Genomic DNA, 24,568 nt, shown 5'->3' with positions numbered 1-24,568 from the left:
ATGTGGTTTTCTCCCACCACATATTGAACTTTGGTTTTATACTTTAGCTCATATTTCTTTTACTGGTGCAGCATAAGCGTACATATGATGGTTTTTATTTTTAAACAAGGACATTTCAATATGGAAGGCATTTTAGATATAAACTCTGATCCATCTAACTGATAGTAATCACAGTAAACAGTAAATGGACTGGTACTTATTTAGCGCGTTTCTACTATAACTGAGCACCCAAAGTGTTTTTAACTACAAGCCTCATCCACACTTTCATACAAGGACTTTTTTCTCTACCTAAGCACCTTCTTACCCGCTTACACTGCAATGGATGCATAAGGAGCAGCTTGGGGTTCAGTATCTTGCAGAACAACACTACAGGGACAGACTAGAGTAGCTGGGAATCGAACCATTGACCTTCTGACGATAGACAACCCGCTTTGTCTCCTGTGCCTAAATGCTGGAATTAACTTTACTTTAGCAATAGAAAATAAAATAATAATAGTGAAATAGTAAAATTTAAAAGTAAAGTCCAATAATATTGACACTGAAGTTGAAAAATAGTGACAGTGATTTTGTCATTTTAATTTTTTTTTTTTACTTGCCTATTTTACGTTTTACTTACTTATATTTTTATTTTTCTGTTGAATGATTAAAGTTTTTAGGAATGATCAGGTCCTATTTCGGTCTCAAGGCCTTCCTCTTTGTCTTGTTTTTAGTAATCAAAAAAGTGACATTCTTAAATGTACATTATTTCATTAAAGTTGCATTTTGTTTTTGTTTTGTTATCATTATTATTTTTTTTTTTTAATTGAAGAGTTTTCTGTTTAGGGTGGCACGACGGTGCACTGGTTAGCACTGTCACCTCACTGTAAGAAAATCTTGTGTTCAAAGAAAGCTGATGTTGTCTCTGGGTTTTCCCACAGTCTAAAGACATGCATGTTAGGCTAAACGGGGATACTAAAGGTGTGAATGTAAGCATGAAGGGTTGTCTGTCTGTCTATGTTGGACCTGTGACAGACTGGCAACGTGTCCAAGATGTACCCAGCCTCTCACCCTATGATAGCCTTTTAATTACAGCAATCCAGCAGGTATTCTTCCTGAAGTCCACAAAACATTTTACACTGTTTCAGTGGACCATAACAACTTTCATAATGTCGCATTTATGTGACAAAAAGGGGATCCACACAAAAGGTTTACTTGAACAATAGATAATTGTTCAAACATAAGCTAACCAAGACATAAAACATCAAATGGGGTGGATGCCAAGTGCAGTGGAAGAGCGAGATTGACCAGTTTTTCTGATCCAGGTGTTATAACCTGGAAAGCCCAGGCGGGTTGCATTAGCTGAGGTCTCCCTTATGCCAGCCACTCACCATTATAAACAGGCCAGGACTTTCATTGAGACAACAGGAGGGCTGTCACAGCAATGACACAACTCTATTAAAATAATTACATCTCTGTTTAATAAAAGGCTGACTCTTGGTCCAGATGGATAACCTTGATATTTTCCTTTTTTTTTGTGTAGCTGGCTATTTCGATAATTGATTGGCCTTTTATGTTGTTTTTAAAGTAAAACTGAATTAATGTAAGTTATGAAGTGTGAAGATGTGTGTTTTTGTGCTTTGGATTGTTGGTCAGACAATAAAAGCAATGGATGATGTCACATTTGGTTAAAGGAAATGCATTTTTCACCTGTTTTTGTTTTTACATTTTATACACTATACTAAACAAATAATTGAATATTGGGGGCGTTTCTTCAATAATGATCACTAGTTGCATCTCTAAGCTGAACATATGGGACATTATTGAGGTCTACAGTGTTTTTCATTGGTAGGATTGGCATGTAGCAAAGATACATATCTGTACTTGAACCTGTGGCAGTCAACAGCTAAAAGCTCTAAAGCCATGATATCCCTTTATTTTCATTTTAGCCCCAAATGGCACAAAAACTGCACACAGAGAACTGCCAGCGTCTGCTGATCCAGTCCCTGTTTTTCACCACTAGGTGATGCTAATGCATCGTGAAAGCTGACGCCTGCTGACTTATTGGGGAGGAAAACGGGATGCAGTCAATTCACGGTGGACTCAAAACGTTTGAGAAACCACACAACCATTTGAAAAGTTTATTTCTACCATACACAAACTGTACAACACAGCGCATATCTTTATTATGAAATATTAAAAGTAATAGGAAGTTTAAATTTACAAACTACCTTAACTGAAAAAAGCATTACATTTTAATGTAAAAGAAAAGAAAAATACAGTACAATTTCATATCATACTAATATCGTTCCACAAAAAAGCATTTCACATTACAAAACATCAAATACTAACAGGGAAAAAAATAAATATTATTCACAAAACTTCCTGAGCAAACAATGTGTGGTATAGGAATTACATATAAGAAGTTACAAAGAAAAAGATCGTTAGATTTAAAGACTGTGATTCAGTTTTTAAAAGATTAAAATTGTTTAAAATGTGTCGAGTATTTGGATAAAACAGGGTCTTGTTTTTCTGTAATTTGGCTCTTCTGCTGTTACATTTTCATCTTCAAAATGTCCTAGGCTACATGTTGTTGATGTCTTTTTGCAGAAATTAAAAGAAATGTATTGCTGAAATGGATAGCTCTTTTTTTTTTTTTATTATCTGGGGATTAACCAGCCGGTCCTTTTCTTTTATCAAAGGTCAGTATGGGCAACTAAAAACACAAAATAACTCATATACAAAAGTGCAATTGATGCAAACAAACAACTGATTAGCCAACAACTATCATTTTTCTATATTTTTTTTATTTTTTTGCTTGTAATGATTGAAACTAAAATGCAGGTTGCAGTGGTCGTCAGCTCGGTTTTGAAATAGCTACTATTCAAATCTGCCCAAGGATGTTCAAACTGTAAGACTGGCTGAAATGTTAAGGCCTTTAAGCAGATAAGAGATATCCACTCCTTCTTATTTGCCCCCTCTCTGCGCTATCAAAGAAAACAAAACAAAACAAATTAACACCAGACTTTCAATCTCAGTCATGATATTTCAAAACCTGACTCTGAGATTACAGCTACTGAGACAACGGCTTTCAAACAGTCATCAGGAACGTTTCCGCCTATGAAAATAATTGTACTGTATATTAAATCAGACACCATTCACATAATACTGTCCTACCACAAAACATAGTACTTGTATATTTTTATGGATTCATATACATTTAGGCACATACTATATGCACACTAAAAGTGTGCACAGAAGGCAGTTTAATATCTATATTTTTTCGTTTTGTTTTTTAAAAAAAAGAAAGACATCTTGACAAAGTGATCGTTTTGATTTTTGTTGCACTCTTTTTGTGGTCACACTATGCAAAGCAGTATCCGACATTCAGTTCACAGAATGATGTTGCATTTTTGCTCAGTGTCACCTCCTCATTGCATTCAGCTGTTATTGGTTGAGTAGAAAAAGGTACAGTACATTTGCATTGCAATTTCTTTTTTTTCTTTTAAATCTTGGTGTTCACTTTGTCTTACCATACATTCAGTCTCCAATAAGGAAAGAAAGCAATGCTTAAAAACATTGATGCTTAGTAGTTTTGGTAGGTTTTCACTTTGAAGGGAGATTCAACTTATGTTCTAATAATAATAATAATAATGATAATAATAATAATACTAACAATAATATAGGTTTTTCAACACTAGGTGGCGAAAGTATGCCATGAAATTGGAATGTGCTTCTATGTAATTTACAATGTGCAGAAAGTCAAACTGATTTCTCAAATATTACGCATTTACAGTTTTTAGAAATAAATAAAAATCGAGGAAATAAATACACTGATGAACAAATATAGTAATAAATAGCAATAATATAAGAGTGACATGAACACATACAGATTAAAATCAAGCAAACCATACAAAATAATTAAGTGCAAGAGGGGTTAAAAAAACAAATCTCACCAGGATAAACATATCGAGTGAATGCAGAAACAGTAGAAGCATTACAAATCTGGCTGGTAATTTTCTCAGTGCAGTGTATTTACCAGAAAATGCCAAACACATTTCCGAAAGCCTTGTCTTATACATGCAGCCAAGCCAGCACTCTTCAGTAAAATAGAGCTATCTAGTGTCATTATCCCAAGTCAAAGAAACCTCTTGGTAGCTCCACAGCTTAAACATGGATGCCCTTAATAGCCTGTTTGATATTATCCAAGAGGGCCTTGCACTCTGGAGAGTATTCATGCTCCGAGTTGTTGTACATATCAGTTAATGTGTTCACATAGGCTTCAAAATTATGCTCACTGATGGGCCCCTGCAACAAAAACATGTTTGACTATTAGTGAAAACAGCACAGCAGAAATGACAATTTCAGGAAAATGATTATTTATTTTTTTCTGGACAGGTTAAACACTGTGAGCTGGAGTGGATACTGTGGTCAAGGCTTACTGTACCATTTGAGGCAGCTGAATGTCTGTTAGACTGTTAATAAGAGCTTGGCTTAGGTGAGCCAGCTCCTTCAGTAGGCTATCGTTGTGCTGTTCGATCATCTTGTTTTCCTCTTCAATTGTCTTCAGGTTACATTCCATAGAGGAGATCTGCTTTCGGGTACAAAACAACAGGGATCTCATCAAATTGAGCGGGCAAAGATCTCGCGCCTTTATTTTAACCAATGATTTTTGTGAGAGTAAATACTTACCTGGGTTTGGAGCTGCATCATGTCTGCTTCTATTTTCATGTTGGATTCGTTCAGTTCTTTTATTTCATGATCCAGATGTTGAATATCATCTTTGTTTTCAACACCTGGGTTAGAGGAGATAGTCTAATTTATCATGTTCCAGCAGAGATCACAGATTTTTTTATTTTATTCATTCACTGGGTTTTTTTGTACCAGTATATGTGTCACTAATAGAAAAAAACTTGCCATGCCACACAAAATGTCAGAGTAGCTTACCACTGCTGGCTTTAAATTTGATAGTCATCATCTCTTCCTCGGAGTACTTTTTCTTGATATTTTGTGCGTTCAGCGGGCAACCGGACAAACTAGTTCAGCAGGCCATAAATGACAATTTTAGACAGGAGAAAATCACCGAAACTACTAAACTTTAACATCTTCAAGACTGTGGATAGAGTAAGACTGCAACATGTCGACTAGCGGTATTGTTTAGAGATAAAATGGAGGACAGGCGGCCTCACCTTCTGTGAGTGGCAAACACATTATTGGCATGTCCAAGGCCATTGCAGCCAGGCAAGGGACAATGGGGCAGTTCCTGTTTATTGGACTTCCAGGCAAAGGGCATCCCATTGATGGACGACTCCTTCTGTCTTTTGGCAGCGAGTGGACAACTGCCTGCACTGCGGTGGGATGTGTATTTTCCCGATATATGGCCCTGTCCGTCACATCCAATTACCGGACACCTACCGTAGTGACAAACAAAGAGGATGAGGCGCTGAAAACATGCATACACTACGGAAAAATCTAACTAGCTTGCATTTAATAACATTTTTTATTTTTTGTGGTACCCACTGAACAAAATCCATCCAGCTGCGCAAAAACAACAGCAACTGCTTTATTGTCAAACTGCAAAAAAATAAAAATAAAAAAAATCTCTGGGACCATTAAAATAAAAAAAAATCTCTTTCAATAACTAGACCGGAAGATTTGTTAACCATTAAGTTGATTAATCCATCTAAATGCTGATTAAAAAATGAAGTCGCCAAAAACTAGAGATGGGCTATGAAAAATCACATTAACTGTAAGTAACTAATCCTCTAAACTTGAGTTTGAATGGGCCCTCTGTTCACTGTATACATTTCCAGGTGGATGGTATTTGTGTTTGAAAACATAAGCACAACTCACATTGAATATCATTAAGAGTTTGTCAGTTGCATTTTCAGGCCTGTTTTCTGCAGGTCAGTAATGGAGTGACATGAATTACAGATAATTGTCATGTATCCCCTCATGCGAAAGAATGTAATTTGGAGGTGGCTAACCCTTTCCCTTATTGATAAAGGTGAAAGGTCACCTGAGATGATACAAATGGCACACATGCTGTGGAGTGCTGCTGCAAAAAGCCTGTTTCAGCATTTTGTTACTCAACAGCAAAGCAGCACTTAGAGGACAAAACAACACCGGTCCCATTACTTACATCTACCACAGGTAGGTAGCTTGATGCAAGGCACCCGGACAATGGAGGCATGCCATATGGCCCACTATTTACAATAATCTAGGGACATTTGCTACCCTCCCCCTTTCTCTTCCTTTCTCTCTTAATGTGTATGAGATCTATTCCAGTTTAATTCCTAAGCTCGTGCCCTTGCATTAGTAATTAAAAATTTTTTTTTAAAAAAAATCAGTGTCCAGATGTATAAGTAAACAAGGGCTCATATATCAGACTTTGGATTTAAGCTGCAAATCAATTCCATTATATTTTTTTTCCAATAACACTTTAACAGACAACAGTGATTAAGCTCCAAATGAGTGCAATGCCATCACAGCCGGCAATTCAACATTTTCTTAATATACTATAATTATAAAGAAAGCACTCTGTGAAGAGTGATAAGCCAGATATCCCATTCAGAAAATAGAAAAAAAATACAAAAACCCTGGTGAAATCCTGCAGAAAAAAAAACATGTTACTAATCCTTTGAAAATAATTCACTAATGTTAGGACAAGAGAAGTATTATTTTCTTTGTTTAACTTAATGGCCTCCAGGTACTATACCCCCGGGCACAAAAGCATGACGCATTTTCCCAATGTTTTCTGTTGTTTTATTTTTAAAACAGAAAAAAAAGCAAACAAAAAACAAACAAACATGACAGCATAGGATGAGCAAAAAAGAAAAAAGAAAGAAGAAAAAATCGTACTTAAGCTCTTGCTCATCTTTGTCATCCTTGTTTGGTGTGAGCTTCAAACCTCCTTTTCTGGCACGTGGACATCCTGACAAGCTGAAAATGGTTGGAGACAGTGAGTTAACTTGAAAGAATCTATTCATGAGGTACAATAAAGGCTGGAATTGTACAGGCAGCCGTGAGGTTTAGGAAGTTGCAATTTTTTCATGTTTTAAAAAAAAAAAAAAAAGATAAGTTTTACTGCATTAGCACATATGTAGCTGAAATGTGCCTATAGATGGATAGACAGATAAAAAGGCAGTCAAATGAATCGAGAAAAACAAGAAATCAAAAAGTGCAGCGTGTTTTTAAAGTGAGACTTTCACCATCTGTTTGAATGCCATGCATCTGACAAATGTATTTCATGCTCAGTTGTGATGATTTCTCTCAGCTACCTTCTGTGCGAAGCATAGTTCCCAGTCACATGTCCAGATCCATCACAACCAGGTGTTGGGCACCTGCAGGTTGAGAGACACAGAGACCAGGTGCTTTTTACAGCAAAAGACTGGGAGCAGAGCTGGGGATTCATGCTAATATGCAGAAAAGTAGCACAAATAGAAAACAACTTCATGTTGAGTAAATGGAAATCATGCATAATGTGAAGTGAAAAGGGAAAGGAAAAGGAAAGGAAGGAAAACAAGATGACCCAAGCTGAAGCAAAAACAAGCTGCCTAGTTTAATGTGAAAAATCCTTTAGCAACAATAACAGTTTTCAGAACACATACTTTAGTTCCTGAGAGTTGGCTGCCATCAGTGATTTGAGTGTTTTGTCAGCGAGGGGACATCCAGACACACTAGAGAGGATAAAGAGCTAACAGTCATTTTAATTCACTCTTTGATCACGACTGAATTAAATAATCTTAATACAATGCACTGCATATTTATACAAAATTACTTTAAAAAAACACAATTCTGCTTGTTCGTCACGAGAAAGCTTTTTTGTGTCATCACATTTTTAGCACATGACATATGCTGCAAAAAACCCTACGAGCTACAAGTGACAAGTTTTCACTTGTAATAATCAACATAATTAAACAATAAGCATTGTTTCCCTTGTCTATATATCTGCTAGCTGGTACTAATGAGAGTGTAATTAATTACAGTACCTCCGATGTGATGCATAATTCCCCGTCACATGGCCACTGCCGTCACAGCCTGGGGTCGGACAGCTGCATGAGAACACAAAGCATTTAATACGCAGATTACTCCACTTCCCACAGACTTTCCCAAGCTTGAACTGAATCTTTCTTATACAGGGGGAACCTTTTTATGTTCATTAGAGAGAAAAAAAGAGTTAGTACAGCGGAAAGTTTAGTAGAAATTTTTCATTACATTGCTCAACATTCAGTTTAATAATGTCTCTGAATGTCACAGGGGAGGGGATCTGGTGGGGGGGGGGTGCTGTGCTGCGGAAACTAGAGGATCCTACGTTTCTCGTGAGGAGACCCAGCAGAGCATGCACTCTAACTACAAAGAGTCAAGAGTTGTGTTAAGCTTAGGTCGGACATACGGGGAGAAAACTCACTTTTTAAATAGATACATTTCTTCTCCACATGAACCTGCAGACATACCAGTTACAATCATATGTAACAGTGAGTTTCATTCCAGTGTTTTGACCCACTATTGGAACAAATGTATGGTTTGGAGTGACACTTTTTCTTATTAATACTGACCATCTGCCAGCTAAAAGGAATGATCACATCACACGTGTCTGGCTCGATAAAGCTGCTGCGAGATGTTTTGCTGTTTAATCCCACATACCTCAGAAGCTCTTTCTTCGAATCCCGTAATGGCAGCTTGGCCTTGGAGCTTAACATGCTGCTATCTCCCTGGTAGTGTTGGTCTTCCAAGGAGACCTGATCATAATCCTCCTGCTGAGGCAGAAATAAAATAACAGCATGACCTTAACTGTCCGAAGTATCAGACATCACTCTGCAATGACCTGAAAGTGAATAATTAACAAAATCCCTGAATAATACTCTTAAAACAAGTCCTGGGGGTTGCGGTGCACGACGCAGACGAGATTACACTTGCAGTAGTAAACCACACATCCATTTAAAGTCATATTTAATCCACGTGTTGTTTGTGATGTACAAACTCGACGTATGGGCCTTCTTTTCTGTGCCATCACCAGATGTTGTGTGTGATGTAAAAGCAGGGCAAATTTGACAACTCTTAATACGTGGTACAAATGAATACCACCTGTGAGATCAAAAGAAACGAAACCTTTAGAGCCCAGATTAGACTCATTCAGACCCTCGGGCAATAGATAAGCACATCCTCAGTGTAAATATAATTCATACATTTTATAGATTAACAGATTTGGCTCGAGCTTCTGCTTGGCCTTAGAACATGTCTCCATAAATGCTCTTAGAAACACTGCATGTCATTCAGCCTGGGGGCGAGGTCTACACTTGGATTTTTTTTAATTTTTTTAGGTAGGTTTAAGTTTATTTTTAGTCAAACTATTGAGCAAAACTGAGTAAATCTGGCAGCACTGATACATTTTTTGTTTGTTTTAATTCCTGTCGGTAAGGAAATGCTATGAAACAACAATCAAGGTGAAAATGAAATGGTAACACATATCAGGATACTAAATTCCTGAAAATTCATTTTTCCCCCCAGTTTCCTTACAAGATCTGTGTAATCTGGTGACAATGACAGAGAAACTGAAGAATTAAGAATTCAGCGGGTAGATTTTGGGAAATGACTGCAGACGGTATATTTAATAGCGAAATACATGAATAAAACACACACAAAAAAAGAACCTAATTAGTCCTGGAGGGAGTTCAGGCATTAACTTATTTGGTTTATTTTCTTATTTATATTTTGTCTCGCATATAAATTCATCGTTTGACCCGAACATTTCTGATTTGGATAATCCAAATCTTGTTTATTTTACTTCTTTTTTTACCTCTTTGTCCTGTAAAACGCGAGCTTTGCTGAAGTTGACAGGGATGGGGCTCTCCCAGCTGTCTCTCTCACACAGCGGCTGGTAGAAGGCGGGGCTGATGAGCACACTCCCACCTTTGGCCACAGCGGACTCAGGGGGAGACAGCAGGTCGTCGGGAGGCGTCCTGCTCTGGGCTTTTACGTTTTCCTTGCACTTCTTCATGCTCAGGTCCAGGGTGCCGTTTTCATCCACCTCTATGAGCATGTCCTAAAGACAACAAAGGTGAAATGCACAAAATCTGATGTGCTACAGAAGAGTACAATAAATCGGATGTGGCTTATGAAAACAAATAAGCCAGAGGATAAAATTAAAAGGCATTCTCTAATTACAGCCTCAGGAATGTAAATAAGACAGCACAATACCTCATTAATATGACAATGAGGCAATATGGCAGACTTGAACCCCAGTAACATTTCTCTGTAAACACGAAAACTGACTTGAAAAGCAGCGCAAACAAACAGTGTATTTAAATAATACATACGGTGGTTATCTCACACCAGACAAAGTACCAAACTAAGCCAGCGTTAATTCTGCTGAACACAAAAAAAAATATAATCACTGGTGTGTAGTTTTTCAGTGACAGCTGTGTCATCTGTTTTCTGGGACACACAACCAAGATGGCAGCTGGGGGGTGGCTGCTGGTTTTAGGTCATCATTATTATAGCAAAAATTAAAAAGCTTAATGTGGCATAAGTTTCCCCGCTGACAGATGTGTTTGTCGTTTTTGTGCTGAAACGCAATAGCATGATGACTTATGGCTGTTTTATGGTATTAAAAGTTGTACCTCATTAGATGTTAAAATCCTTTCCCATAAATGGAACCAATTATTCAATCCATATGTTTCATTAGACCCTATACATCATTATTTTTTGTAACAAAGAGAAGTGTGTGTGTGTGAGATCTTTCAAATTAATTAAAGGGGATAATTTTCATGAACACTGGATGAGGCCGTCCAGTTTAATTATCCAGCCATTTGATGGTGTGTGTACCTAATCAAAATAACATCACTGTAAAACTAAAGGATGCGCAGACTTTTTGTGATTTATTTTCCCTCTAACGTCAGCTGGAGCTAAAAACAAAGACTCTAAATCTATATGTGTTTTTTTTCCATATAACTGACATGTAAATACGGCCTTTAAACGTGCAAAATTATTCCGTTTTCAGCGAGCGTTTTTCTGCATTTGATATTTCAAAGCGTATAAGTTAAAGCACCAGACGACATATCACACTCTAAATATGGCCCCCTTTTTTTCAGACTTGAAAGCTGTTCTTTATTTTGTACGTCTCTCCAAGACAACTAAGCTGTAAACGAGAACAGATGATTAACTTGCTAACACTGTTTTATTCATTCAGTGGGCTGGTACCTGGTACAGGGCCACATTCTCAGCTCAACAAGCTGGGAGACAAGGATCTGTGCTGTGTAGGTGTGGAAACCTTGAATCATCTACAGTACAGTGTGCATGTATGTAACCCACAGAATGCGATCAATATTAATCATGAAGTGACTTGGAAAAAAAGTTGACTACAATGCCATATTACAGATAATGACAGCAGAAGAGATTTTGGATCTATGCTCTTCTCCAAAAAGAGTTTGGATTTTGTGTGAATTAAACTTTTGCTATGTTAACTCCTTTATCTGATGGGCTTAATCCACTCAAATGCTTTTAAAGACTATCTGGTGTAGACACACAGCCTATGCTGGATCATATAACTAAGCAAAATATCCTCTGCCATCTGCAGCGGGCAAGATGCATTCTCAGACAACAGTTCAAGGTTTTTACATGCCAGCTGATGTCGAAACAAAATACAATACCACATGTTTTATTAAAAAAAAAGGCGAGTAGTTGTAATTGAGAAAGAAGGCTGATTGTACTTCTTCTTTTGATGTGATTACACAAATTTTCATTTGTGTACATTAAAGCTTTATAGAGTGGAAACCTCCTTGTTTTTGTGCCACCAGAGTGCCAGGCTCTCTTTGCCAAATCCAGTCTTTTGATGTCTTCCCTTTTTATACACAAATCAGAGTTCCTTTAAAAATGACCACATTAAATACCTTTCCAAGTGGTCTAATTTGATTACCTTTGTGGAGGTTGCCAAGGGCCGGTCGGCGACAGCCTCCATGTTCTTCCGGTAGCGGGTGGAGAGGTTAAGGATGGCGGCTGTCGCTGCTGCGGCTTGGAGACCGTCTTCTTTTTTGAATTGACTCGGCGGGCTGTGTTGACCAGAGGTGGGCAGGCGGCCACCTGGAGCACCAAGGAAGCCAGGATACTGCTGAGGGGCTAAAAGACAAATAATTAGCAAATCATTTAGATATTGAGACACCAGGTGTTCAACCCAAACTTAAAAGTACCCAGAAAAAAGAGGAGATTTTTTGTTGTTGTTTTAGCATCAATCACAGATATTTAAATAAAGGGCAGTCTTTGCAAATATATACAATGTAGATCTGTGTCGTTTGTAGATAGAGGTTGTAATTAGTGGCTAAAAAAAAGCATCCACATTTATCCAACATCCTTATTTACAAGTGTTTTTTTGTTTGTTTTTTTCAAAAAATGTGTGAAACTTACAATCAGGGTAATGCATCATTTCTGGGTCCTGGTTGGTCCCCATCAGAGGCTGCTTGCCGAAGACTTGTGCATCAAAGCTGGCGTAATCAAAGCGAATTCTGCTGTACTTGTCCATGTCTTTTGTGAGGCTAGTTTGTAAGGCTGCTACCGGGTGAGAGAGCCTATAGTTCAGCTGGTTCATCTCGAATTTCTTTATTAGGCCGAGGGCTCTACGAGGAGGAAAACAGATGACAATAAAATGCTTTACCGTGGTAAAGAATCGCCTAGGAACTTGTGAGAAAGGTGCTTAGAAAGTTAATATAAAGCAGTAAAGAGCAGACATTGTTTTTAACCATTGAGGGATGCCAGTGCTTTTGTACACTCAGAGTCTGGGATCTGATGTGTGTTGTAGATCCACAGCCAGGTTGCCAGACTAATTAATATAGTAGGAGTGGGCATCCTGCCCATGATATATCCACAGGGAACAAAGAGTTCTGCTCTTTTATCATCTCTAATAGAGAGGAACTCACAGGGACCAGCAACCATTGCTTATGTCTGCTTGGAAAGCTCAAAATAGGCATGTTCTGCTGGGATTGCTGAATAAAAATATTCTACACCACCCTTAACAGTAATAGTGTTTATCACTTTTTTGCATAACCTCAGTTATGTCTGTAGAACTTCAGTCCACTACAGAGCTCGCTGTAATTATTTTCCTGCATCTGACCACACTGAGAGCACTGAAAACGTCATGTGGCATAATACCTCGGTGAGCGGTCAGGTGTTTGTCTGCATTTCAGGCTCTCATCCTGAGGTTTGGAGACTTTCACTGCAGCAGCGATGGGGCAGCCTGAGAGACTGGTTGGGGAGGAAATCAAACACATTAGCCTAATACTGTAACTCATGTATAAACAGGGTGCAGAGTTTCTAATGGATTTCTCCTGTGGATGTACCTCCGGTGGGTGCTACGGTTGCTGTTGACATGGCCTCTTCCTGTGCACCCAGGCGTAGGACATTTGAGGACGTTCTCGTGCATCGCCAGGACTGAGGGGATGACAAAGAACAGACAGACATGACATAAGCTCAGATAAGCAAAGATAAACATTTCTAAATTAGCAACATGCGAGACATAATCAAGCTTAAAGATTAGGATGGTAAACACACAACGTATATATATGCCGAGCATTTTGGAAATAAAACAAATACATTTTCCTGCATTAAGTGAAGATTTATATAACCGGCACATTAGAGCCTACACAGCAAAGATCCTACAGAGACAGAAGAAGAAGAAAAAACACACACGCACACACAAACGGCTTTTCTCATTGTGAGGAATGCTGTAATGTGGCTGAAATGTAAATAGCTTAGTGCAAAGAGAGAGCGTAACAAGACAGCTGATTATATTCTTCAAAACAAACACGTCGTTAAAGGTCCGCTCTGTATCCTTAGAAACTTCTGTACATATCCTCCAATTAGTTTGTTGGAGTTGTCTATTTATTTTTGAATACTGCGTTAGCTAGCCCTTTGATTTGCAAATACGGCCTCCAGTCTAAGAGCATGTGCTTTTTTGAAAAAGTTAATTACTTTTTCTGTTCCTTTTGTAACATTACTGTTTAATGTTGAATGTTTGTTGAGTTACATTGAAATGACTTAACAATCGCCAATGCGGGGGAAAAAAAAAAAAAGAATTCAATATTCACACATTACAACACATTATGAGAAAAAGAGGGAGGGGGAGAGAGAAAATCCTTTAAGTTTATTTGAAAAGTTTTGTGCACGTCTTTGAATTCAGCTAAACGTATAAGCAGGCCTTTCTTGTTTTGGGCTCGTGCTAAGAGGATTTCAATTACCGTTGGCTGATTGTAAAATGTAAAACTGGTCGTTTTTGTGAGTGTAAACCATCCATTACACTGTTTGCACACACAGAACCGCTTAGTGACTTACTCTCTGGGGGGACTCGGACTTTATGAGGACACCCAGACAGACTCCTGTGATGAGGGTACAGGCCGGTGGCGTGACCAGTGCCATCACAGCCAGGAGTTGGACACTTTATATCCTTTTTATCTGCCCGTGGAGAATCTGTAGAGTCAATAAAGAAAGATTTTACAATAAAGAAAACACCATAACCACTAAGTGATGGCAAAATGAATGCAGCTACGCTGTCTTTAAGAGTAGAACTAAAGAAATATGAGTGTCATATTATATTGTATATATTGTTCTGAATGCATATTACACAAAGGTAAAGAAACTGAAATATCATGCAAAGTCAGCCTCTCTTTTTTTCACAATACCATCTATTAATCTGTCATTTTAGTTATGGCTGCAGTTTAACGGAGAGCATTCACTTCTTAATGCCCACCCATCGAAAGATTACATCTAGGATTACACATTTAGCTGCAGTCATTTGAAGAATCAGAGGGAAACATGAGAGGTACTTTAGGAGGATTTAAGACTTATGGTCATGGTTAAATATCCAGTTGATTCCTATCAAAATCCAATATTCTGAGTAGACGCAATTCCATCAGAAAATTTTGTTCTTTTTTTATTTTAGACTGTTTATTTATTACTTCACTTGTTGCCAAAATGTTTTTAGTCTTTAAGAGGATTTCCTCCCTCTGATTACCCCACCCCCCTAAAAGAAAATGCTTCTTTTATTCCTTTTAATGTTTTCTGAGCGCCCAATCATCCAAATCACAAGTGGTCCATCTGATTTAAACTGGATGAAACTGGATTTTTCATTAGATCAACCTTTTTATTTCTTATTACCTTTTCCTCCATGATAGGTGAGTCTGCCGTCCATCTCCATCATTCTGTGGTGCCTCCTCTCGGTGGTCATCTGCTCCATGAGGAACCGGTCCATCTCTCTGTAGGCATGGTGCAGGACCTGCCTTTGCTCTGTCTGCAGAGCTATGGCCTGCTCCAGCAGGCTCAGGTTTACCCTCCCTCGGCTCATTTCAAGGCCTCTCTCGTGGAGGCCCAGAGCCCAGGCGTCTAGCCGAGGCGGCCTATCTGCCTCTGCTTCCCCTTCACTGTCCGCCTCCGTGGGGAGCAGCCTGTATCGTAAAGCTTCAGCCTGAAAAATGTTCGCTCTGCCCAGTGGACCACCTAATTCTAAGTGAGGCTCTTCTTTCACGTGCCCATTCCTGCCTGTAACATCTTCAGAGAGTCTGGAAGGACTGCAGTCTGAGCTGTTCACCTTGGCAGACAGAGCCAGAGGCTCCCACTCGGCTTCCCTCATGTCTCCATATTGACTCTGTGGCGAGGACGTACTGCTCATCCTGTCGTGACTTTGGTCTTCTTCATTATTAAGAAACTCCTCGTCATCTTCATCCATCAGAGGTTCAGATGTGTCCGGCTCACACTGTGGCGAGCCAACAGACGTAACTTCAGACCAGCCAAGGGAACTGCTGGACTTTGCTGCCACATCATGGCAGCCATTTTTGTTAGTCACTCCATTGACTGTGTTTAAGTTTCCATCTAAAACAATAAGACAACACTGATTATTCTACACGTTCAAGTCTTTGCATGCTGAACTTGCTCATTTGTGACCCTTTAGTCACATAGCATGATAAGAATTGTGCGCCCATGGTAATCTTCTGTAAATCCTTTTAAGGTTTTAGATTTTGTGTTACTTTTCTATGAAAAATATCTTGCGAAAAACATGTTTTTATAACCATTTATGGGATTTAAAAGAGTACATGATGCACTGGAAAGATAATCACAAGGTTGTCAGATTTCCAAGCAATTCCTCAAGCATATTTTAGATAACATACATAAACCTTCATTCTGCTAGTTCAACATGAAACCCAGACATGAGGAAGACAATTGTTTTTTCACTTTGTTGTTGTTTCCAATTGGAGCAACAACCCAATATAGATTTAGGACAAGATTATGAAAGGATTTACACAGTGTTGGGTGGAAAACATCAGTTTATAATTAGTTATGTGTATTTTAAAGTGCAAGCCAAGCAGCAACATGTTGTCATCCGAAAAACCGATTTGAAAAACATAATGTACATCTTGTTTCGAGGGATAAGAGCAAGAAAAGTGAAGAGGATTCCTGCAAACAGAGAATAGAGAAAATAGATAAAAGAGACAAATCTCTGTAAGATGGTGCTGTGTGTGTGGCAGAACCTGATTTAGGAAAAGCCAGCCATACACCGCACTCACAAAACTGATGATAATATTTGTTGGGTACAAACAGGAGCCCGCTTTGCCCACAAAAATGAGAGACTTAGTGAACTTGACCCAAACTTGCTGAAAATATGAAATCTTTGGCTTAATTTGATTAGATTAAAAAAAAAGAGCCATTACAGCACTTTAAAAAATAATAATTTTCAGGGCATTTACATGGAAAATTAATGGTTGTCAAAGTGTCAAAAGCTGAACTGAAAATAAAAAAATTATCAAGCTTTTACAAGTAAATTTGACTGAAACTGTTAAATTAAAACAGGTGTTTGTGAAATATTGAAATTACATGTCCAATGTGTGATTGTGTACTGTATGCGGAGCACAGAATAGCTGCTGATACGAGCCTTTCCTATGTTCTACATGCTATTTGCTGCCTGAATTTGTGCATGTAATATAATGAGCTTATTAAGATCTTTATTTTATTTTTTTTGCCTCGACATATTTGCTGCTTACTGGGAAGCTGAACCACATATAATATTATTTGAGATTAAAATCAAAGGCGGGATACTGCAGTAGGAGGTAGATTCATTACGAAAAAGTTTTAACGAATAAAAGCTCTTCAACAAATTCAGATTTTTATTAAATCAAGCAAATTACTCAGTGTTTAGCTTTTGGCATTCTGTATCCTATGTGGGTGTTAAAGAAACCACATATAATGTTTCAAGTGCAGATGAATAAAATATGCACGCATGTCTTCTTATATATAATCTCTTTTTTCCGGCTTATTTTGCTGAGTGCTCTAAATAATTCAATTTGCACCGACCTTTGGCCTGCCATCTTTTTGAATAAATCCAAAAATCCCAGTCATACGCACAGAAAGCCACAAGATTGTGTGAAACCTTATGCACTGAAAGTCTGATCAGTGGAACAGACAAAGAGGGTTAGGGTTATCCCTCAAAATGCATCTGAGACAACGTTTTATTAACGCCACTGATCATATTAAGTCATGGTCAGTGATTAACAATGGAAAGCTATCATCTGGATTGATTCAACAAAATCTCTCTTGATCCTCGAAAATCATACAAACTTATGCGCTATTAAAGCTCTTTGGACTGTGAGGGGTTTTACTTTCAGTAGGCTGCACGGGAAGTCTATATCCTCTTAAGTAGCCACACATTAGAGGCCAAACCAAAAAGTAGGATTCAATAGATTGAGAAGATAGATAGAGATGGATTGTGAGAATCAGATCACACAGTGCAGAGGACGGTACAGATACAGGCATTATCAGACAGCTGCGACTCATTAATGGGAGCGACACAAAAACCTAATCCTTGCCAAAACAGCTTTAAAAAACGACAGAAATTATGTGGCACTAATGAAAAAAAAAAGCTAAATATACGATTTCCTGCATTGTTAAGTGCACATGTCTGGTTTGACATGTCTGTGCTTTTACATGCATTTTTGCTCAGGCGACATTACGGTGTGTTACTATCTGTTCCCTGCTGTGAAAAATATTTCGAAAGAGGCATCTAAAGACAAACCCTGTTGAATGAAAAATTAAAGCCAGTTACACATATTTACATTTATGAGGCAAGCAACAAGGGTTTTGTTTTTCATCCAGATGGACTCCCAGGCCTGACACAGCCGCATACAGTCAGACAAGCACACAGACATCCACACACACAAACACACGTATATATATGCACACACACACACATACACAGCAGTGCAATGAAAAAAGGAAAGACACGGAGGAAAAAAACTTGGATCCCTCCGGTGGTTTGTGTGTTGGAACAGGTGAACAGTTTGTACTCCAGAATAGCCATTACCAGCACTCTGCAGCAGGGCTGCAGTTGGCTGGAGTTGAACACAGTGTGGCTCAACCAAACGAGAGGCTTATTTTTCTCCCTTTTTGTTAAAATGCAGATATGACCAGCTCCCTTCTGCAAAAATTCTTACTGCCTCCAGTCCACTTTTCCAATTTTTGTTTTTACCACAGGAAAATAGCCCCCACATCTGACAATCACAGCAAAATATGTTCTGAATATGTTTATCAATATTCGTGTTCTTTTGACACATTCAGATTTTTTTTAGTTTTTAAAAAAATTCTGGCTTGATTTTGTTTTGTTTTAGTGAATATCAGGTTCAAATAAGGGGAAAAAAATATATAAAGCAGTCAATCAATGATAAATAGAAAAAGTATCTGGAATACACAACAACAAAAGGAAACACTGGTGATGCACAGTGAATAACTTAGATAATTGTAATGTAATATGAACCCAGGAAACAAATAAATTCCATTTCCAATGAATCCACACAATTTAGTGAGCTACTCTCCTGGTCCATTTAACTACACACATGTGTACTATAATGAGCTGTAGACATTATGCCTAATTATGTATTAGACTGTGTTAGAGGGCCTAACAAAAGCTTTTGAAAGGGACAATTACGTTTGTTGCTTAGTTACATCGTTAAAAATATACCAAATCAGTGCAGATTATAGTGGGCGAGAATGCACATGTACACCACGAGCATTGTTGCCAAAATGCACAAAATTCAATTTATTAGGAAAAAAGAAAACATTTTTGCTTGTGAGAAGGACAGCGGCATAAGTGAAAATCAACAATTTTTAACTGCTGCAGATGAAGTGTCCCTGCGGGTAAGTAAAAAAAAAAAAACAAGAAAAAGAAATAAAACAAAAAAAAAAGAGAGTAAAACAGCGGAACGCCAGCCAAGCAGCGGTGACAGCTCATCTGTTTTTCACAAAAGGCAACTTCAATAAAAATTTTGTAGAAAAGAATGGAGGAAGTTTAATTTAAATCAAAGTGAACTGGTGCACGCCTCCATTCAGTTTCTCATTCTATGGATTCAATTGATTTGGACTGGCTATTGAAAAAGGACAGATGAGGGGTCTGAAATTTGGCCTCATCAAAAGAGGGTAAAGCCACGCCAAAAATATCATGGCAGATCAGCTGTCAAAACTTCAATTTGTGGATGTGAGACACAACTAATGTGGACCCAGCAGTGTAGTCTTTCACTTCCACTGCACAATGACTGCGGCTGCTGGCTGATGGTAGAGGGAGGGAAATATGAATGCAACAGATGGGATTTTAAAATTCAGCGTCAATTGTTCATCAAAACAGACAAAACAACAGGACATCTGTTTACCTGCTGGAGTGTCAATGTTCCTCAGCTCTTCTTTGTCCTGTGGCGGTGCCAGGTCCTCACTCTCCTCTTCACATGCCTCGCTGGGGCTGTAGTGGCGGGGCTTCATCAGCAGGGACTTTCTCTTGTTGATGGGGGCACCCTGCACCCCTTCCTGAGCACTCCTCTTCCTCGCCATGGACCCATATGGGCTGGAGGGGAACAAGGGAATAGAGGAAAAACCCAGCAGGGTCAGCGGAGGCCTCAGTTGGCCTATTTTAAACTTCAGACTACAGTTTTTTTTTAGCAATCACATCTAAGATTTGGGAAGAACGTGATTCCTTTCTGGCTTAAAGGCGAAAATGTGCGCGCACTTCATAAAATGCTTACCTGTGAGTCTCAGTGATGGAGTCAGCCAGCCCTGTGAAAAATAAAGGCCAAGAAATAACAGATAAAAAAAAGTTGTGTTTACATTTCCACTGCAGCAGCACAGCATCTGTCAACATGTTTTTCATCTAAGGGTTTAAGGCAACTGACTACTTTTGGGCTATTAGTCACGAAATTTTACAACATACTGTAAATATTTGTTTTGTAGATAATGTTTTAGGGGTGATACCACATGGGCTACCCGCGCTTTATCCAAGCTTTTAGCATAGATTTTTTACTCCCTTTTACAATGCCATCGGGTATAATCAGCATAAGGATGTAGAAGTGGTCTCTTCATTGATCTGAAAAGCTTTTCATTCAGTCTGCTCATTCTCTGGGAAACCAACAGTAGCTCATCTTTTGACAGTGTTGACAACATGATCTAAAAGGGTAAATCAATTTTCCCAGAGGCCTGCATAAATCTCATTCACAAGTTCTACCCCTACTCCCATGAAGCACGACCAATAATAACACTTTTCATGAATTTTCCCAGTTGTAGTAATAGCTCCAGCGTGAGCAGGAAGGCCTCAGAGGCCCTGAACACTTGCATAATGACATATCCAGTCTAGAGGTTTTCAATCACACAATATATACACACTCCTTAACTAATTTGAGCCAGTGTTCCAATTTAATGAAGTTATTCCCCTCTGAATAATGAAATGGCGGTGCAGTGCTCTTCAGACCGGTAAGATAATACATAAAATTGACAGTTATAAAGTTGGATTGTTGAACTGATACCCCTAGCCCATGGTGATAAGTGGAATGCGTGTGTGTGTGTGTGCGTGCATATCTGTGTATGTGTGTGTGTGCACGTATTTAAAAGCAAACTAAACCTGAAAGCTGCACTCACCTGTGTTACTGTCACATGTTTTCAAGGTTTGCTCCTCACCTTCAGAATCCATCTGCAATAAACCATTAAATGTACAGATGAGCAACTAAAAGAGCCTTTTTAATCCATTTAATGTGTATTAATTAAATTCTCTTAAATGACAAAAGGCTTAAATACTTAATAGATTAATGTGCTTTTTTTTTTTTTGCCTTGTTTGGCAGGTAAGCAGGGTAACCAGAGCCACTGAGCCTCAAAATCTTTTTTTTTTTTTTTTGCGGGGGGGCAACATCACAAAGAGCTCTAAAAACACCAGTAATATGCAAACACATAAAGTATAATGCCAGGAAAAAAAGTTTCAAAGGTGAGTAAAAATGTAATGACACTAAATAATGACATTAAAGTACGGACAGCACCTCAGAGAGTGTGTTTAGACAAAAATAGTTGCTAAAATCCATCCACTCTCGCTGGCTGTTGCTTGTGGGTCCCAAATAAAACCTATTAAACATAATTATTCCAGGCTGATGGTGGCGTATAGTGGTCACAGGCCAGTGAAATCTGTGAGTCATAGGATATGCTGTTACTTTTCCCTGGTAATGGGAAACATGACTCCTCTCTCTCGTTTGCTGTTGTGATTGAAGGCACTGACCTGTCATACATTTATAATAGGGGAGCAGGTGTGGCAGTGATGGACCTTAATTTCCTTTAATAAACCTTTTATGTGCCACACTCTTAATGCCACGCCGGGCCCTCAGAGGTCCTGCTCATAATAGGTTCATTACTTTTGATTACTAGAGCCTATTGAGACAAACAACTCCCAAACACTATAGATTACATTCTGTAAAAATGAATGTACCTCATTAGTTTGTAACACTTTTCCACACAGACATGCTTTAACATTTTGTATAAATGTGTTGCTCTGAAGGCAAAATGTTGGTCTTGCATCATGCAACCTGAGATTATAACATGGACATTAATCAAAGTTCAAATGATGTTATCAGTGCACTGAAATATCACAGCTGACTCATAATGTTACCAGGGTGTTTTTCCCCCCCTTTCTTTATGTGACATTTTAGATGTGCCTATCTTATGTAAATATTTACATAACTTTCTTATATTATTTTATAGTATCTACATTTTCTCTGATCAGTCAAGAGTATTGTGTGTTATGTACGTGAAGTAAGCAAGCTTCATGACATTAATGATTATATTAATAGGAATAATAAGAATAATAGATGGTAAGTATTGTGAGCCTAACCAGTAAAAACTATTTTGATATAAATAGTTTTAGTGGCTGTTTTGTATATTTAACTAGAGCTTCTTTTTCAATCAATCAGTTTCACGTATAGAAGTCTGAGTCTGTTTGTGAGCGCTGCTCCGAAATGGAGACACACAGGCATTTCTGACGCACTGTTAGCAGTCGTCGTGACACAGTACAGTTTGTATCAAATCCATATAACAAGGAGTGACACGTAACAATAAAACAAGGAAGGCCTTGTTAGGTATCTGTGGTTTCCTAACAGGTATTCCTGGCATGGCAACAACATGGGTAAACATGTGATGTGGAGTGTTTACAAAAGCAGAACAAATAGATACAATCAGGGTCAAATGGGAGCTTTTATTGACATCCCCTAAACAATCTGGCTAAAATCATTATGTAAGTTACCTTTTCATTTTTTTTCTCCTATGACAGTTCTTCTCGTTAGTGGATTATACATTTTACAGGGTGACTTGTGATGGTGTACAGGGTAATAATAATAATCTATATCAAACCTCCACATATGGCATTTATAAACAACATTTTGCACATTTATGTAATTTATCATTTATATTTGTCAGGAAGTACAGCCCCAAACCCTCTACACTCACAAAGACAGGCAGGTGTAATAATGTCTTGTCTGTACTGAGAGGAAAAGTCACAATTGTTCACAAACATCTTATGTTAGCAAACATAGACTGTCCTTAAAAATGTTAAAGGGACAGGTTAATATAAAATTTTACCCCTGGAATTTAAAATATGCATATTTTTACTGTATAATATTCTAATTCTAACATATTAACCACCGTAATTATCTGCTAAAAATCAAATTAATTGGTCAGTGATATTCAGTCGAACCAAGTTAAATAAATATAATTTGTTTAAGTTATTCTGCTGATCTTAAATTCATGAAAAAGTCCACTTTGTAAAAATTGTAAAGTAGGTGGTGAGACTTTTTTTCAGATTTTCAAGGTGTGCAAGTCAGAAAAAGTTTAGATCACTGATCTAAATCTAAAAATAAAAATCTATAAAGAAAGATAAATATATAGAGAGTTATATCACACACACACGCACGCACGCACGCACGCACACACACACACACACACACACACACACACATATTTTTTTTTTTCTTTCTTTTTTTAATTTCTTCCAACTGTGCACACAATATAGAGGAATAAATGGGATTGCTGTAAATGCACTCAGATTAGAACCGAATATAGGAAAGAATAACGACAACAGTAAATTTTAAAGCTTAATAAGCTTTTACTGTATTTATATTTTGTCTATATGAAGTCACTGATTTATCTTTACTGATATATTTGTGAGTTCCACACCTACACACTAAAAAGCAGCACAAAAAGGAAAAGAGCAAGTGATCAACATTTTGCATACTTTAATGTTGGTGAAACACTAGTGTGTCTTTAAAGTCCTTGCACTGAAATAGTGCTGAGTAAATCTCTCTCTAAACTTTCTACTAGGCTACAAATCCAGTTGAGACAACCTGACATATAAAAGGCAATCATCACTTAACAAAAAGCGGATTCAGCAATAGCCTGTAAAGAGTATAGTATCTGCCAGCCACCCACAGCCCTGCATAAGTAAAAACCAATCTCACTTTATGATCACTGTGGTCAAAGGGGCAGTGGCACTCCACCACTTAGCATGCTACTTATCCAAAACACTGTTACACAAGCATTTATCCCTTTCTGTCCCTAACAAAACTTATTTTTTACTTTGTGTTTACACTCTAGGCTCTGTCTGTGCCACGTCTGTGACAGATTATTTACCTTTGATTGTAGTTTCCCAAGCGCTCTGTAGACTAAGATGCCAGATCCACACTGTTCACCCTGGTCGATGATTTCACGCTTGTTATCTTTCAGGAAATGATCATGTAATTCATTATCTATGAAGAAAAAATAAAGACATAAGTACAAGTTTAAAATCTTACCCCACAATCTGTAACTTTTTCACATATCCCAAAACCAACTTTTGGAGGGTTTGTATTCATAAATTTTTAAATTGTTGTGTGAACATGAACATGTATTCAGAAAACAGGTGGAAAGAGCATATTAACATCTCACATGGAATAAGGAACACGATGCAAATTGATTGCTTGACAGGGATCAAATTGCTTGCTTCTAATTAATACAAAACATCCAAGAGGGAAAACAAGGATGAACACAATGAGTACATTAAGCCTCTTCACTTCACAGATCTTATTATGGAATTATTTATTTCTGTTAGCTTTGAAAAAAAGAAAAAAACATCTTCTTAATTATAGCTCACAGAGCGTTTCCCCGGAAAAACAAAACTGGGGGAAAAAGTAGGGGGGTGGGGGTTATTCACTCAGTTTCATTAGCATATGAAAAAGACTCACTACTATTCGGGCTTGTTCGTCATCTGCTGAATCATATTTATGCCCCCCGC

At 38.0% G+C, this 24,568-nt stretch overlaps 1 protein-coding gene across 2 annotated transcripts in view; it reads right to left on the bottom strand.

Moving 5' to 3' along the window:
* Window positions 1-2,622: 2,622 nt before the first annotated feature.
* st18 (ST18 C2H2C-type zinc finger transcription factor) overlaps window positions 2,623-24,568 on the bottom strand; it is a 40,678-nt gene continuing 18,732 nt past the window's right edge. The window contains exons 3-23 of one of the 2 annotated variants that reach the window (XM_026149466.1): window positions 23,929-24,044; window positions 20,905-20,956; window positions 20,019-20,049; window positions 19,653-19,840; window positions 15,121-15,831; window positions 14,299-14,433; window positions 13,308-13,398; window positions 13,120-13,212; window positions 12,379-12,587; window positions 11,894-12,093; window positions 9,776-10,021; window positions 8,623-8,735; window positions 7,968-8,030; window positions 7,587-7,655; window positions 7,257-7,319; window positions 6,838-6,918; window positions 5,166-5,387; window positions 4,924-5,012; window positions 4,669-4,772; window positions 4,424-4,567; window positions 2,623-4,284 (exon numbers count right to left, since the gene is read on the bottom strand). In XM_026149466.1, the coding sequence (XP_026005251.1) occupies window positions 4,144-4,284; window positions 4,424-4,567; window positions 4,669-4,772; window positions 4,924-5,012; window positions 5,166-5,387; window positions 6,838-6,918; window positions 7,257-7,319; window positions 7,587-7,655; window positions 7,968-8,030; window positions 8,623-8,735; window positions 9,776-10,021; window positions 11,894-12,093; window positions 12,379-12,587; window positions 13,120-13,212; window positions 13,308-13,398; window positions 14,299-14,433; window positions 15,121-15,831; window positions 19,653-19,840; window positions 20,019-20,049; window positions 20,905-20,956; window positions 23,929-24,044 (3,161 nt within the window). In that variant the 3' untranslated portion in view covers window positions 2,623-4,143. Of the gene's footprint in view, window positions 4,285-4,423; window positions 4,571-4,668; window positions 4,773-4,923; window positions 5,013-5,165; window positions 5,388-6,837; window positions 6,919-7,256; window positions 7,320-7,586; window positions 7,656-7,967; window positions 8,031-8,622; window positions 8,736-9,775; window positions 10,022-11,893; window positions 12,094-12,378; window positions 12,588-13,119; window positions 13,213-13,307; window positions 13,399-14,298; window positions 14,434-15,120; window positions 15,832-19,652; window positions 19,841-20,018; window positions 20,050-20,904; window positions 20,957-23,928; window positions 24,045-24,568 lie in introns of both variants that reach the window. The other variant, XM_026149465.1, reaches the window with a different exon arrangement.

This window comes from Astatotilapia calliptera, chromosome 18 (assembly GCF_900246225.1).
Source record: "Astatotilapia calliptera chromosome 18, fAstCal1.2, whole genome shotgun sequence".
Lineage (NCBI taxonomy): Eukaryota > Metazoa > Chordata > Actinopteri > Cichliformes > Cichlidae > Astatotilapia > Astatotilapia calliptera.
This window is presented reverse-complemented; position numbering and strand designations above follow the sequence as displayed.